Source organism: Cavia porcellus, unplaced genomic scaffold (assembly GCF_034190915.1).
Source record: "Cavia porcellus strain 051 isolate PalLab524CR breed Dunkin Hartley unplaced genomic scaffold, mCavPor4.1 scaffold_3, whole genome shotgun sequence".
Taxonomy (NCBI): Eukaryota; Metazoa; Chordata; class Mammalia; order Rodentia; family Caviidae; genus Cavia; species Cavia porcellus.
This window is the reverse complement of record NW_026947486.1, coordinates 32,417,850-32,435,512: the sequence shown is the minus strand read 5'-3', so window position 1 is coordinate 32,435,512 and position 17,663 is coordinate 32,417,850. Positions and strand designations below refer to the sequence as shown.

Genomic DNA, 17,663 nt, shown 5'->3' with positions numbered 1-17,663 from the left:
ACTTACATTAGGGAAACTATTCGGTATTCATACATGCGAGATTGATTTATTTCACTTATGAGTATGGTCTCAAGCTGCGCCCATTTATTGATAAATATCTCAATGCAATCCTTCTTTATAGCTGAATAATACTCCATTGTATAGAAATACCACAACTTTTTTATCCATTCCTCAGTTGATGGACACTTGGGTTGTTTCCAAGATCTGGCGATTACAAATTGTGCTGCTATAAACATAGGTGCACATATATCCCTGTGGTATGATGCTTTCAGTTCTTTTGTTTTGCCATATTTGACTTTATTATCTTTATTATCTTTATTATCTTTATTATCTTTATTATCTCCCCCCCAAGAGAGTAATGAGAACTGAGGAGTAATAAAATCCAAAATGTGTAAATTTTGTTATAAAAAAGAGAGGGAGGGAAAAAAAAAAAAGAGCTCTAACGGATATAACAACAAGTGTGTTTAGGGATGTTAAATAGCTGACTATATTAATGTTTTTGGATCATTGAACACAGCTGTTTGCAGTCTCTCCGTTTGAATGTCTACTTTGTATTCTTTGATACTGTGATTTGAGCAACTATTTCCAAGATGATATTATGTAATCTATTAACAGGTGATTTCTTACTGTTATGTTTATTTTTTTTTTTTTTGTAGTTCTGTATTATGTGTAACCTTACACTGCTTTGTCTTGTTTTGTGTTTTTCTCTTTTTCCTCTTAAATAAAAAAAAAAAAAAAAAAAAAAAAAAAAATATGCACAAGCTTAAAAAAAAAAAAAAAAAAAAAAAAAAAAAAAAAAATAAAAAGACAAATAGAAATTGTGTTACTGATTAGTGGTGTTATCATAAGTGATGCATATCTTTACTGATAGGAGTGAGCTTGTGTGATCTGGAAGGCCTTTCCTAATCATAAAGAGCCATAACTTGATGAGATTAAAGGTAAGATGAGGGTCTGTTTGACATGCAATGAAATTGTATGATATTTACCTCCTTATACACTAGTGGTTCAGATAAGTTCTTCCAGATGAGCTCTAGCCGAATTGGAGGTACTTACTGGAAAGTTCGTTTTGAAGCCTTTAAAGATGAGACATTCCAGGAGAAAGTGCAGCTGGAAGAAGAAAAGCATCTTGGAATACTGGGTGAGGAAATTTTTAACTTATGAATCTTTTATTTTTCTTCTGAAGAAGATTCATAATTTGAAATTTAATCTTTTAACTTTCCTAATTAGACTAGTCAGAGAAGCAGATTTAGGAACTGGAATCTGGAATTAGCTGCGGGGCATATTGTAGATCAGAATCTCCCAATGGGAATCACAATAACTCAGTAGAATAAAGGTTTATTTTGCAAACATACTGTGTTCTGGAAACATGCTTGTAACTCAAAGCATTCATATATCAAACTGAATTTCCCCATAAGAAACAGTGGAAACTCAGAAGTTTCATCATACAACCCAAAAATATTCATTCAGAAAATGATTATAACACTGTAATATAACACAAAATATAAAGAAAACTAAACATTAACCTGCAGTTATCTTTAAAAACTTTGGTGACTTATAGGACGGAGACAAAAGAGAGAAGGGGTATCGTTAAGGACAACTTTCACTATCACTAATGGAATCCTTGCTATCTAATAGTTCAGTGGAATCTTTTTCCTCTCATGCAGCTTTAACAAGAAATCTATCCAATGACACTTGTTTTGCCTCTTTTTGAGGATTTTATGGAAACGTGATTTTGTACTGTAAACAGATTCATCATTGTTCACTAGAACTTCTACTGCCTTATTTGGGTAGCTTTTCTATAAAATTTCACACTGTTTCCCACAATTTCTTCCTAATCTCATGTGAGATGAGGGATTTCTTTGATATTATCTGTACCTCCTCTTCAGACATGACCTCTTTTGCAACTTCTTGCTGTTGGGAGAAAAATCATCCACAATTCTAGAGAGAGACAGAGACAGAGACAGAGACAGAGACAGAGACAGAGAGACAGAGTACTGTTTTGTTGGCTCAGTTGTGATCATGTGATTGTTGATGACACACACTGCTCATATTACAAGACATCACTTGTTTATTCAATTAAAATGTATTATAAATATTTACTCATCTTGTGGAACACCCATATAACAAGTTACTCACAATTCAAGGTTTTACAGTGTTTTGCAATAAAGGTTATAAGTTTGAATGTGTAAAATTGCAAATAGTGTTATTTGCTGCAGGACTTCTAAAAGCTTTGGATTTATTTTTGTTTATCATGAATCTCCAAGATGGAAATGGAGTTGATAATATTTACTTTTCTACTGAACTACATTTTTGGTAGCATCCTCTTCTACCATTATTATACACATCACACTTTTAGAATTGCTTCTCTAGGGACATTCCTGAAGGACTGTATAAGGTAGTACAAATGTTGAGATTCTTGGCAGTCTGGGCCCAGAGCTGATCAGTGTGATATATAGTCATACTTGCTTAATTGAAGGATGTAGAATGATGTTTTGAGTTTGATCTTTAAGATGATATCCAAAAATTGTAAAAGAGATTATTAAAAGAGGACAGTAACATTAACTGTGGTTTATTAACCCAATGGAAGTAGGAAATAAAACAGATCAGATGGGTGAAAACTTTGGAAATGAAAATAATGTAATGAGCCATGTTCTGTTGCAAGGTATAAGGCGATTGTTTCTACAGCTGAAAATGAAAAATGAGTCCTATATCAGCTGTACAGGGAGATATCAGGAGAAGAAAGGCACTCAAGAAAGAGGATCTTAGATGGAATCTACTAGAAAATGTAGTTATGAAAGCTTACATAATAAAGTTAGAGGAAGTAGGAATCAACCAGATAGTGAAGTGTAAAACAGTCCAGGCCACAGATTTTGACTAATCTGACATTGGAATTTGTGTAGGTCAGTGCTATCTGTCCAAGTTGAAGTTTTTCTATCTGTAAAAGGAAAATAATAATCCCTTCCCTGTATGCCTTAGAATGATTGTTGTGGTTCAAAATGAAATCACAAATTTTATAGTAATGTTTGACTTGTGAAGTGCATTATATTTATAAAACATTACTTCTCTTTTCTACTGTCACTTACTCCTCCCCCTTCCTCCTGTTTTCTTCTTTCCTTTTCATCTTTGTTTCCACTCTCATTCTCTCTTTTCATTTTTCAGGGCCAGTGATCCGGGCTGAGGTGGGTGATACCATTCAGGTGGTCTTCTATAATCGTGCATCTCAGTCGTTTAGTATTCAGCCCCATGGAGTCTTTTATGAGAAAGACTACGAGGGCACTGTGTACAATGATGGTGAGCTTGTAGGGTTTCAGTTGGTAGCCGCTGGCTTTAGAGGACAAATAAATGGAGGATGGGGAAGGAGACAAGGCAGAATTGGTTTTCATGTATGAATGCTATTGACTAGATTATGTAAGACTGAAACAGAGCTAGAATCAATAAGAGAGCTTTTAAAATATCTTTAAATATTTTGTTGTTTTAAAGATACATTATGGAATTTTGAAAAACACAAACATTATAAAATAAACATTCATAGATAAATTGCCATGTACATATTGCTATAGTTTTAACACTTTATATTAAACAGTGATCTTAAATATATATATATATATATTTGTATATATATATGATATTGTACATAGTTTTTCATCCTACTGTTCTTGTCAGTACATTGTATTGTGTTTCCCATTCTGTTATGATATTATAAACATTTTAAAGATTATGTAACACTGTCACTTGAATCTGCATTTGTTTACCTTATCTTCTATTGTTTAGAGATACAAGTTTAAGTAACAAAGTGTAATTATATATGCCCTAGCTTCATCTTGAGTTATCGCAGGAGAGAATCCTAGAAGTAGCATTACTGTGTAACTTATTTCTTGTTTTCTCTGAGAATATTAATATATGTGAATTCTAAGTCAAAAATTTAAAAATTCTGAGGATGAAGGTGAGACTCAGTGGTAAAACATATGCTTAGGAAATGGAATGCTCTGGATTCAATCCTTAGCATTATATACCATCTAAGAAATTGAAGGCTTGTTTTACACATATGCACACATATACTTATATAACATTTACACACCCATACATACATACATAATTATATTAAAAAGAAAAATAGTCAATAATCAGAATCACTCACAGATGAAATGAGCTACAGTTACAACAGTGAGTCCCCCATCACTGGAGAGTTTCAAGCAATGAAAAGGATATAAGAGCAGATTAATGTATGTTTTCTATTAAAGAGTCTTAGAATCCCTTTTAATCCTGAGGTCATATGCTTTTGGAAAATTGAAATCTAAAAAAGCTTAAATTATCCCAGTTCATATAACAAACAGTGGTATAAATATAAATTAAACTCTAATCTCTTGATTTCTAGACCACAGTTCTTTTCAGTGTCCAATATTACATGTATGTTGTTGCTGCTGGTCCAAAATGTGTAGTTTTATTTCTTTATCCTGCTGTTTAAAGCTGATGATTCTCACTCTCCCTAATATGAATAATGACCTCATGTTTTTCTTTTAGGTTTATTCCACCCTGGCTTAGTGGCCAAGCCCTTTGAGAAAGTAACATACTACTGGACAGTCCCTCCGCATGCTGGTCCTACTGCTCAGGATCCTGTCTGCCTTACCTGGATGTATTTCTCTGCTGTAGACCCCATAAGGGATACAAATTCTGGCTTGATGGGCCCCCTGCTGGTGTGCAAACCTGGTGCCTTGGGTACAAATGGCAAGCAGGTAATGTCAGAGGAGTGTGACTAAGAAGTCTGGTAATTGGAAGGTGAAACTGGTTTGCTATATAGTAGTTAAGAATGGAACTAGATTCTAGAGGTAAGGGAATGAAACAAAGATAATCTGACCATTACATCAGAAATTAACAAGTTGTTTCCCCATGCTATCTCGAAAAGTTACTTCCTAACAAACATACTTCTTTAGCTTCTGTTTTTTTTTCCTGTTTTAGTTTCACCTATCATCATCTCCCTATTTTTCTTTCTTATCCTCCACCTTTACGGTTTTCTTTCCCTCTTCTTCTCCTTTACTGTGTCTCTCTGTCCCAGCTCAATGACTGCTCAAAATTGATCCACATCTTTAAATTTACTTGACTGCTTTTGTATCTAGGCCATCATTTTAAGCTGTGTAACTTCATACAAGTTCCTTAAACTCTCTTTGATTCATTTTCTTCATATGTAAAAATAAAATTTAACAATGGAAGAAGGTATTTTGTGTTTCTGTGTAGATTAATGAAAAAATTCCATATAAAATGCTTAGCACAGTATTTGGCACATAGTGAGAAATTAGTGAATGGTAACTGTAATAATAATCATTATTATTACTTTTCTCTTATTTTCCAGTCATCTCCTCTCCATCATTCCTGCTCATTTTCTGCTCTTCCTATTGTTCTTTGTATCTCCTTTCCGAAATCCTCATCCTATGCTTCTTTCCTTCCACTTCTCATATATTTTTCTTCTCCAGTCTTGTTACTCTACTTTGATCTCTTTCTTCCATCCTTAATATGAAGTTACCTGAAGAAAAACTGCCTAGCAACAACTGCAGTTCTGGTCAGATGATGTGGACTTGGCTCTGAATCCAGAAAAGAGGGGAAAGAATCAAGGAGTTTTGGATCTTCAGCTACACAATTCACGGTTGCTGTAACTATTGTCATTTCTCTCTTTGCTTCTTCAAACTGGGTTTCCAGAAAGGAGTAGATAAAGAATTTTTTCTCCTCTTCACTGTGTTGGATGAGAATGAAAGCTGGTACATCAATGCTAATAAAGCAGCTGCTATGTTGGATTCTCGATTGCTCTCAGAGGATGTCAAGAACTTCCAGGACTCCAATCAGATGCATGGTATGGGAAGTATTTTTTTGTCCTGGGCTATAATTGAGAGGTCTTAAGTAAAATTTAATCTAATCATTATTATGAACAATCCCTATGAACATTTTTCATCTGTATCTCTGTAAGAGACAAACTGTATTGAAGGATTTAACCAAAAGGCACAGATTTTATAGTTGACATCGTGTGCTGTGTCCTGTGTTTCACAGAATAGGGAGGTTTTCACCAGAAGAAAGTAATGAAATGAGGATTTTGTACAAGGAATCTTCTAGAGAGTGTGGAGAATGAGCTGGGGTGATGTTGTTTTGGTCTTTTTTTTTTCTCTTGGTCCTGGAGATTGAACCTAGGACCTTGCACATACTAGACAAGAGTTCTACTATTGAATTGCACACTAATTTCATTTTAGTTTTCTATTCCTCTCTCTTATATCCTACTACACTTGCTCCCATACTCCAGCAATGTAGGGCTACTTTTACCACTGTGATCATACCTTGTACTTCACTGATTTCTTGCTTTTGCAGTGCTGTGCCATCCAGTTGAAATGTCCCTCCCTACATTTTTGCCTTCAGTCTATGGAAATTCCTTTCATTCTCTAAGGCCCTACTCAAACATTCCCTCAAACATGTAACCATTTCTTATCAAGGAAGTCCATAGTGATGAGTCCTTATTCTGAACTGTCATCACATTGAATTGGATAATTTAGTAGCAAGTTCCATATACTTCTCAATACTCAGTTATTTGTTACATAGTCTTCGACTTTTGCTAGAATATATGTATGTTGCTTATCTCTGTATCCTTTTCATTATATAGTATACATTATTTGAATTGGAGAACTACCAAATAGATAGTGGATGGAATGTGGATCCAGTTTACAAGCAGCTCCCAGTAATTTGTCATGAGATGAGAATAATAGAACCTATGAAACAATTATAGAACAAACCAAGACAATACAATTAAGAGCTAAATTGGATAAAGTAGTTTTTAATTTCAAAGTAGGAGAACATTGATGAGAAACAGTGAAATTAAAGGATTCCTGGAAGAAATGAGTACTGTACTTAAACTGGGGATTAAGTGCTGTACTCTGTTTATAATCAGAACATTGTGGGCAGGAAAAGAAAAATCTAGGTGTTATCAAAGTTCCCATCACCATCACAGGGGATTGTCAAGTAGGATGGCTCATTAAGGCTGATTCTAGTGGAGATGAGGCCATTGAAAAAGGCTGAACTTCAAGCAGGTCTCCCTGTATTTTGTAAGGTGCAGTCAAGGTAGCGTGTAAAAGGTGGGAGGAGAACAAAATGAGTGTGCTGTCTTTTAATTCCATCTCCTATCCATGGTTAGTTCTACTATCAGAAAAAATAAGGCAGTCTCTTGAGCTCAGTTCATTGCAGGTTAAATTTAATGAGTGCTTAATTAGTAAAAGCAACATGTCAAGTGCTTTAGCAGTCATACATATCCAAGATTTAGAAAAAATGATATGATTCCCACCAGTTCAATCTAATGCAGAAGATAGATACATAAATAGATCATTGGATTCTGTGATATTATATTTCATAATTATGCAAGTTAAACAATCTCTTGGAAATCACAATGATAAAGAGAGGAGAGAATGAAATTGGAACTAATGGAAAAGAGGAAGGAGATGGGAAGGAAAGGAAAGCAGTGGAGAATGATCTCTCAGTTTCAGATTGTAGAAAACTATGGTATAGAACTGATATCATGTTACCATTAGAGTTTGAGGAGTCTCGTCTCATCTTTCCATCTTGTCTTGTGCTTTTGTTTTCCAGCCATTAATGGGTTTCTATTCTCTAACCTGCCCAGGCTGGACATGTGCAAGGGTGATACAGTGGCTTGGCATCTGCTTGGCCTGGGCACAGAGACTGATGTGCATGGGGTCATGTTCCAGGGCAACACTGTGCAGCTTCAGGGCATGAGGAAAGGTGCAGCCATGCTCTTTCCTCACACCTCTGTCACGGCCACCATGCAGCCCAACAACCCTGGTAAGTGCTTTAGCAGCTGGACTTAGGCTCAAAGACTTTGTTAAGGAGGGCACTGGTAGTTGAGCTTCAAGGAGGAAGGTCTAGTAAAGAGAATAAAAGCAGCATGTTGAACATGCAGGGGAAGTTTTCAAGACATTTCTCTCTTTTTGATGTGTCCTTCTTGTCCTGATTACCTGGACTGTTTCCTCAGGTGTAAGCAGAATAGAATGAGTGGTAGAGGGCTGAGGAGACTTTCTGGAACAATAGGATTGAAATTGGGATGCTTCTTAGAATGTTCTTTCATGGCAGAGTGTGGACTTGATCATAAATTCTTTTGACCACAGAAAATTTATAGATACAATCCCTGCATTGGAAAAAATGTTAATTACATATACCTGCAAGTGTTTTCAAATCTGATATTCTGTGAAGATTTCTGCAAACTGTGTTACTTCTTATCTCTCTGTATGAGGTTCTAGAATACTGTGAACTGAAAAAGCAGAACTCAGGGACTCTAGTCCATGATCTTTCATTAACATGCCATGTAGGTTTTGTCTAGCTATTTCCCATGTCTGTTGCTGACTAACTAGCTTGATTGATTGTTTCTTTCCTTCCTTCCTTGTTTTCTTCCTCCCTCCTTTCCTTGATCTCCATACATATCTCCTTCCCTCTTTTCTTCATGAATAAACTTGGCAAAAATGTTTCTTCAGATTCTATTTATTTCTGGCATTTCAAATATGGAAATATTTTTCTTCAATTTCTTGAGTGTATTCTTTTGCTAACCAGTAGATGGCTGAAAATGTCCAAAATAGAAATCTGTTAAGAGTTAAATGCAGTAGTTCCCACTAAATTTTTAGTCCTATAAATGCCACTCCTATTTGGAATAACAGTTCCTAAGGAAAATAATTCTTTTGAACAATTTAATAATTTCAGTCTGATCCTTAATATGAACACTTAGCATAAAACTGGTCTATACAGTCTTCTTGGGTACACAATGATTCCCATTTACTTGTGTTATATTTCTTGTTCAGGGTGGGTTGTTAGCAAATTAGAAAAATCAGTTAATAGTGCTTAAAGAAAAGAGAAGTGCTTTCATTAAGGTAGAGACAGGGAACTTCTAAATAAGAAAGACTCTATTGTCTTATTTATTAAGTCAAATTTCTGATTTAATGTCCTTTCTGCAGCATCAGCCAGGTGCCACAGCCAGACCTTTGTATCTTATTAGGAACCACTCTAACTTTACATGAATGATATCATTTTGTCCCTGCCTCAGAAATGTAGTCACATGCGCCTGTAGTCCCAGCTACATGGGAGGCTGAAGTCCCAGCTACATGGGAGGCTGAAGTAGTAAGATTCCTTGAGCCAACAAGTTTGGAACCTTGGCGATACAACAAGACCTCATTTTTACTTTCAACAACTACTTTCAAGATAACAATATGCAATATATGGACTAGTGTTACTTTTCTATTTTTAAAAAATTCTGTATCATTTTTATCCTTTTTCATTTGTTTTTAAAGTAAAAACAAAAACAAAAAATAAATGTACAAAAAATTATGGTGGATAGTCTGAAGGGAAAAGGTTTTGACAAGATTACAAGAGGAAAGGCTTCAACAGAAGTTATTATTAACTAAGATTCCTGAATTTTGTAACTAGTACAAGTTCTTTTTAAAAATTTTATATTTGCTTTTCTAGATCTTAGAAATTCTTTCTTCTAAAAATCTCAATTCATAGAGCATTGGAACTGGTAGAAAACACTTTAGATGGTTTCAACTCACTTATGTCACTAATGGGGGCACAAGACAGAGGCTTAGAAGAGGAAAATGACTTGCTCCAGTTAGAAATGTTGGCTCTATTTTTTTTGCTCCTCCTGTATCAAATCCTGTTTGATAGGTGATCTCTTGAATCTAACTTCATTCTGTTCCTGAGGGCTTCATGTATGACTAAAATGGAGAGATATCATTGTGACATACTCTCCAAATATAAGCCCAGGGTACCAAATTTAATGGATCAGCCAAGACCAGAAGTTTGCTTTGAGATTCTAAAGAAAAAGAACTTGATGGATAATGGTGAATATACATATATACGTAGGCAGCTATGCAGATGTTTTGAAAACATCACTGTAACTGGGTATGTTGGCATTTGCTTGCAGTGCTAGCTATTTAGGGGCTGAAGTGCAGAATCACTTGAGCCCATGATTTTAAGCTTAGGTAGAATAGCAAGACCATGTCTAAGAAAAAGGAAACATTGTTTAAATTCAATTTATTTCTTAGTGGGTATTATAATTAAGTTTGAAAGACTAGAAAAACAAATATCCAGAAAAAAATATTTCACAAAATTTTGAGGGTCTGTTGGTGACTTTAATACTTTTTTTTTTCTAAATTTTACATTTAAGGATAATAGTGAATGACATAGTGTGCTTAAAAATATTCTGCATAATGTGCGAAAGCTCTTCCTATAAAAATACTGATAATAAAGCTTTAATAGCCATGGAAAGTGGGATATACAATGGTAAAGGTTTTAACACATTATTTGCTACAAAATGTATGTTAGATTTCTCAGTGTGAAAGATAATATTTACTACTTCTCAGAGTCCTTATGGGTTTCTTTCCTCTCTTTTACAAGTAGAGCTCTTTACCCTTATTCTCTTCTTTTCACCGTTCTTATCCTCTTACTTTTCCCTCTGTTAATAGTTGCCTTGTTTCATTCTTTGTTGATTTTTGTTTTTTATGACTTTTTCATCCTTTTTCTTCCATTTATCTAACTTATCTTTTATCTTTCCTTCTTTTTCATTTCATCTTCCACTTCTTTCTTTACCATACTCTTTTTTCTTTTATTTTCTTCTTTGATTTTCTTTCCATCTTTTTTCATTCCTTCTCTTCATTTTCTCCTGTTTCTTTATCTTCTGTTCTTTCTTTTCTTTTTTTAATTATTTCTCATGTGCTTTCTCTTATTTTGTTTCCTTTTCATTCATTCTATGTTTCTTCTTAATTCTCTCTTTGTTGTCATCTACTTTATCTCTTTTTTTCTCCCTTTTATTATCTGTTTTTTAATACATTTTCGCAACAAAACAGTAAACTTCTGTTTCCTTCTGTTTGTTGGTTTATGTGCTGGGAATGAGAGGGTGGATTAGGCAGCTTACAAATAATTTAAAAAGTAGATAGGTCTACAAAAACTATTCACCAGGTGGTAATGATGTCCCAAGAGCTAAGGCAGCATATTGTGAACTGTGACAAATTATTTTTGACTTGCAAATGAGGCTTTGCTAGAAAAACAGACATCCAGATTGAGCCTTTATCTTCTTTTTTTCTTTTTCTTGTCCTGGGTAAGAAACTCAGTGTCTTGGTAATGCTAGGTAGGTACTCTGCTACTAAGGTATACCCCAGCATCACACTGAGCTTTGAAGAATGAATAAGCATACCAGAGAAAGGGGAGAGTGGTAAGGAAGGCATTATATTGGCACTAGCAGCCATAAAGGCATTGGTTTAGAAGCAACAGCTGATTAAGGAAGATTCAGTTTATCTAAATGTAAGGTATTATGTTAAAATGTGTTTGTAAATGTGGAGGTGCTTTTAGTTGTTAAAGTGATTAAGGGTATGTAGGAAGTGATATTAACATTTGAAGATATAGTTAAAAAGTTGACCAGAATGTAGAATAGTGATTGGCACAGGTTTGGGAAAGGGTGGGTAAAGGAGCCAGGATTTGATAAGTGCACTCAGTATTAAAATATAACATAGAACAGAGAGAGAAAAAAATGGTGGCTTGCTAGGAGGCTGGATGCAGAATCTCTGTGGAGAAATCAGATCAGATGCTAGAATATGACAACATGGAAAGGGCCAGATGAATGGATAGCAATTCTTATAAATCAAAGTGGTAACCAAAGGGAAAATAAAACTAGGAAGAGGAAGGAAAAGTGTGGGTAGAGAGCTGAAGTTCAATGTGCTCACTAAGACCCATTCAGTGCTGTATTAGGTGTTACCCAGAGGATCCAAAGTTGCACTGAGACCGCAGATGTCAATAATGGGAGTCAGTGAATTCTGGGCCCTTAACAGGAGGATATGGTGCAGTGAGCAGTGGATCCAAGGGGAAGAGCTATATTGGCTCTCAGTGACTGCTGGAAATTGACTGGGGGCACCGCAAAGCAGCCAGAGCAACCTGGCTGCGCCAAAGGAGACTGCAAGAAGCTTCTGGGCTCCAAAGCCAGACACCATGCAGTTTTCTGACTGATGTGTGCTGTGCTGGGAACTCAATGAAGACACGTGGTGCAGTATGCAGTGGACCCAAGAAGCAGATCTGCATTAATTCCCGGTCAGTGCTAAGGACTAGGTCCCATGGCTGCTGTCACTGGCTAGAGGACATATTGGAACTGGGCAGAGCCTGATGCCACGGAGGTGTCAGTGACACAGAGAGGACTGGTGGAGGACATCTTTGAGCTGGGCAGAGCCTGGCACCGCAGTGATGTCAGATAATCGCCCCTGGTGCAGAGAGGTCTGGTGGAGGACATCTTGGAATTGGGCAGAGCGTGTCACCATGGTGGCATCAGTGACACAGAGAGGACTGGTGGAGGACATCTTGGAGTTAGGCAGAGCCTGGCACTTCAGAGACATCAATCACCTGCCCCTGGTGCAGAGAAAACTGGTGGGATCTGCTGGGACTGAGCTATGACTCTGGTTGGGATGTAATAAGCAGATACAAAATTGGCGCAACTCTGTAACATCCACAAGGTACAGCATAACTCGCAGATTGACTGGCACAGAGGGTCGAGGCTAGCCTGCACCATCCCTACAACCCTGAATGTACCTCAGAAAACAGCAAATTGAGGAGGGTAGCAAAAACTCCAGTCATCATGCTTCAGAAAGACCCTAAGAAACACAGAGATGGTCAGAGATTCCCCAGGACACACTAGGCTGAAAGAAACTAGAAACATGACAAGAAAGAGAAATTAAAAAAATCTCCAGCTGCTGAACCTGGGAAAATAAGCCTAGGAGAAGTAAATACAGAAGAGAACAAGTGCAGTAACCATCCAATACTAGACACAGCATCAGTGGAAATAAAGAAATACCTTCCTGACCTCATAGACAAATTTAAAACTGTACTTCTGATACAAGTGAGGCAAGATATAAAAAGATTAATTAAAGAAATGATAAGCCCCTCCCAAGAGAACAAAGATGGAAGAATGGAGGAAATCAGAAAACAAACAGAAACCTCTAATGAAGAATTTAAAAATAACCAGGAATCCATGAAACAGATCCAAAGAGATTACCAGGAAACTAAAAACTCCATTGAAAATGGGCAAAATGCTTTGACAGAAACTAAAGTTAGACTTTTGAAACTTGAAGAGAGATTTATGATATATGATTGTGAAAGAAAAGACCTCTTAAAAATAATGAAGTACAAGAAAGAAACAATTCAAAGGCTAGAAGATGACAAAAGGATACATAACTTAAGAATAAAGCACCTGAGTAAGGAAGCAGGAGTAACCAAAAATGAACTACAAAGAATATTCACAGATATATTAAAGGAAAACTTCCCAAGCATAGGAAAAAGACATGATATCCAGATAAATGAGGCATACAGAACTCCAGCCATCTACAACCTAAACAGATCTACACCAAGACATATAATAATCAAGATTCCAGAAATCCACCAAAAGAACAGAATACTAAAAGCATCCAGTGAAAAGAAGCAGATTACCTACAATGGAAAAGTTATCAAAACAGCAACAGACTTATCAACACAAACTCTCAAATCGAGAAGAGCCTAGGGGGAAATATTCCAAGCCATGAAAGAAAATAATTTGCAACCAAGACTTATGTACCCAGAAAAACTTTCTCTCAAAATTAATGGAGAAATATGATGTTTCCAAGACAAGGAGGAACTGTGGGAGTTCATGGCCACCAACCCAACCCTACACAGAATGCTGAAGGACTTTCCGGAGAGAGAGAAGAAGGGATACCAGGATTCCAGCAACAGTGGCAGAGAGGCCTCAATGAACAGGGCAGACAGTGGAATGAGGGAGTAAGGTGGACAAATTATAGCAGTAAAGTGGAGTCGCAGACATGAGGCAGAGACAGTAAGCTATAATCTTTAATATAGATAGCCTTGATACACTAAAATAAAAAAAAAACATGCAGAGTAGATTAGGAGGCAGGCTCCATTGAGATACTCTAAATGGGAAATACACTCAACCTGAAGGAGGGTTAATAAACTGAAAGTCAAAGATGAGAAAGCAAAGCTGTATGTGACAAGAAACCAGAGAGAAATAGGGACAACTCATCCAGCAGCTGCAGATAGATTGGAAAGCTATGACACTTTTGGGCAGTGTATAACTACACAGCTGGAAGGGAGGAAAACCCTATGACTTTAGTGAGTAAAGGAGTACTGCTCAAGATCAAGCTCAGGGGTAGAAAGGTTCAGAAACACTCAGATAGAAAACAGGTGGCCCCCTAATCTAAAAACTAAAGGGGCTAGTGAGATCTAAAAACTAAAGGAGCTAGTGAAACATACAAAACATCCTGAGAAGGGGAAAGGTGAAAAATAGCCTAAAAAAGTAAGGCAGAGGTCACTGTTAATAGTGTATCAGCATTTAAAAGTCACAATAGTCTTATCACTCCGTTTAGTTTGATTTTATTTTGTTCTGGTCTGTCCACCCATATCAGATTTGAGGGCACAGACATCTATCCCAAAAATAGCAGGTTATACCATGGTAACTAACCTTAATTTCCTATTAACTTAAACTGAAACCCTGTATTACTTACATTGTCTTAGTATGATGGATCTTATTTGAATCTGGTTTGTTAGACTGTGGTTTTGCCTTGGCTAATTTTATTTGAATTTGGTATGCTTGATAATATCAAGTCTTAAAATAGAGGCAACTACTCTGAAGATGACAAGATGTAAAAGATATCCCTACTGGTTTTGGTTATTAACCGCTCTCAAGTCCTACAATGTTTTCAAAGTTACACTTTTATAAAAATAGCTATGTAATACTATGCTTAACTATATTAAGCCTGATGATGTGGACAAGTCTATTGAAAATAACAAGCAAAAGCATAGTAACTACAGTAGATCACATAATATTGTGGTCTTATGTGTCTTTTTCATTGCATGTTTTTCTAGGAATTTGTTTTGTTATCTTGTTATGATCTGTTTTTCCCTATAACACATAGAGAATAGATATATATGTAGAAATTCACACATGGGAAGAATTTTTAAACTATTTACAGGAACAGATTATATAATGCAAGATGTAATGAACAGATACTCTGAAGAAGATTCACTAAGATACCCAATACTAATTCTGTAACATTATGATATAAAATCTAGCAATACTATTGTTCACTATTCAGAGTGATATTAGTCTAGTCTCTTAAATTCAATTTCAGCATACGTAAAGATAAGGATAGCTACTATGAAGAGAATGAGAGACAATATGGTAGTCATTATTGACTTCCCCAGTGTCAGATCTTGAAGACCTAGAAAGCCTTCATCATCCTGTAATGATTTGATTTATTCTATAATATGCAGTATGTATTCAGTATGTGTGAAGATGGGAACAACTATTTGGAAGAAAACTAAAGACACAAAATAGTGAAAATCTCCAGGGTACTTGCTTTGAAATCTGTATTTCTTTAAATTGTTTCTTTATGAACTGTTTTGTTCTGTTTTGATATGTGTCTTAGTTACTTTATGCTCGTCGCTGAGACAAAATACCTGATGCCCAATTTGGGAAAAGAAAGGTTTATTTCTTACAGTTTTTGGAGGTTTCAATCCACATTCAGTTGGTTCCCAGGCAGGCAGGCATGGCTGGACTGCCTTTCATGGAGGCTACAAACAGCAAACAGGAACTAGCAAAGAGCAAGACACACCTTCTTCCTGCCATTACATCACAACCTGGCTCCACCCCTGTGTGGGTGGAGCACTGACACCATCAATCCAAGCACTATACAATGAACCATCACAAATGAACAATGCAAACTCATGAGGCCTGGAGGACACACACATAAACCATGATAACATGTTTAATCTTACCCTCTTTAAGATAAAAAGCAAGTGTGTAGGACTGTTAACCATATTACTAAGTTTTTGTTGGATCATTGTGCAGAACTGTTGCAGTGTCACTATTTGAATGTCACTTTATATGTTTTAATTTTGTAACCTGAACAACTATTTCTAGGATGACAATATGTAACTTTTCAACTAGTGATTTTTTATTGTTTAGTTTTCTGTAATTCTGTATTATTTCTAACTTTTTTTCTCCATTTTTTGTTTCTCTTTAAATCATAAAAATTTGTTTAGTTTTCTGTAATTCTGTATTATTTCTATCCTTTTTTCTCCATTTTTTCTTTCTTTTTAAATAATAAAAAATAAAATTTAACATAGAACCTTATTAATAGGCATTATTTATACATGCTAATAAAAATATTTAACTGTGTTGGGGAAAAGCTTTATGCATTGTAATGGACAGTCTCCATATAATAAGTAATCTCACTCAAAATGTTAACAGCTCCCTTATTGAAGAACAATAAAATGCAGGGCTTCAGGGATATAGGAAATGATAAGGACCTAGTTAGAAAGAGATAGAGAGATTTTTTTGCTAAGGAGCTATGACTTTATCTTATAGGTTATGGAAAAATATCTCAAGTTTTGTTTCATTTATCAAATGATGAGTGGTAGCATGTGATTTTATTTATATAACTTTACTATAGAATACTATGGACAATGGCTCTGAATCAGAAGGAACCAGAGACAGTGAGGCACAGCAGAAGGCTCTTGAAAGAGTTGATCAGAACTTGCTAATATGTAAGGATACTGGAGATAGAGAGAAGGTCAGATTTAAAGGGTATTAGAGGGAGAAATGACAAGACTTTGCTGAGGGTTTAAATAAGAAGAAATTAGTCTAGCTTGTGTGGATTATTGCATCATTAGTTAGATGAATAAATGGAGAAGTAAAGTTGGGTTTAAAAATGGTAAGTTTTAGGTAAAACATTTCTTTTGAAGCATATTAACTTTCAGTTCCTGGTGAAATCCAGTTGGTGAGAATTTCACATTAGGTGACTATTGGTAGAAATTTAAATCCTAAAAGAGAATCCTGCACTGTGAATCTAGATATTCTCATAATTCAATTCCAAATATATAGAGAGTATTAGGAAAAACATTTAGTTCAGAAAACATCATTTAAGATATAGGAGAAAATTATAAAGCCGCAAGAAAAAGAAGAATATTGGTCAACAAGGTGTGAAGAAACTCAGAGCATAAGGATATAAAAGTACAAAAAAGAGAAGTAGCTTAGCAATCTTCTTTGCACCCACATTAATTTAATTAACACATCGTTATTACACAATTTAGTCTGTTAAGACTAGGACAGTGAGGCACCAGAAAGCAAGCCAAAATGGTTGTAATGTGGTGAGCTAGAGGAATACTTAGAAGATACATCATAACAGTTGATAAGATTCATATTATTTATGGTCTTACAAGAACTGCCTCATGGCAGTTTGGGTTTTATTCTGAGTCAGAGTGGGCTGTTTAAGACAAACATGCAATGTGCTGTGATTTATGTTTATTAAAGAGCACTCTGGACACTGTTGTGGATAATGATTGAAGAGGGCAGGTGAAAAAGCAGAGAGGACAGTTGGGAGGCTGTTACAAGTTTCTAGATAACAGATGCTGATGACAGGCTAAGGAGGTTAACTTTGAAGGAAGAGCTAGGACCAAATGAAAAGTCAGGGACCAGCTCCTAGATTTTAAAATCCAGAAAGAAGAGTTTGTAATAATGGGGTAGACATTGGGCAGCAAGGTAAGGGAATAGTGAGAATAATGTTCTAAGAAAGTTATCTGCTTTTGATCAATATTACTGGGCCTGAGTG

At 35.8% G+C, this 17,663-nt stretch overlaps 1 protein-coding gene across 6 annotated transcripts in view; it reads left to right on the top strand.

Annotated features, from left to right (window-relative positions):
• Nucleotides 1-17,663, top strand: part of Heph (hephaestin) — a 90,140-nt gene that overhangs the window by 32,592 nt on the left and 39,885 nt on the right. For all 6 annotated transcript variants that reach the window (XM_063245992.1, XM_013144527.3, XM_013144529.3 and 3 more), the window contains 5 exons: nucleotides 1,002-1,138; nucleotides 3,160-3,291; nucleotides 4,522-4,733; nucleotides 5,692-5,842; nucleotides 7,612-7,824. In XM_063245992.1, the coding sequence (XP_063102062.1) occupies nucleotides 1,002-1,138; nucleotides 3,160-3,291; nucleotides 4,522-4,733; nucleotides 5,692-5,842; nucleotides 7,612-7,824 (845 nt within the window). The remainder of the gene's footprint in view (nucleotides 1-1,001; nucleotides 1,139-3,159; nucleotides 3,292-4,521; nucleotides 4,734-5,691; nucleotides 5,843-7,611; nucleotides 7,825-17,663) is intronic.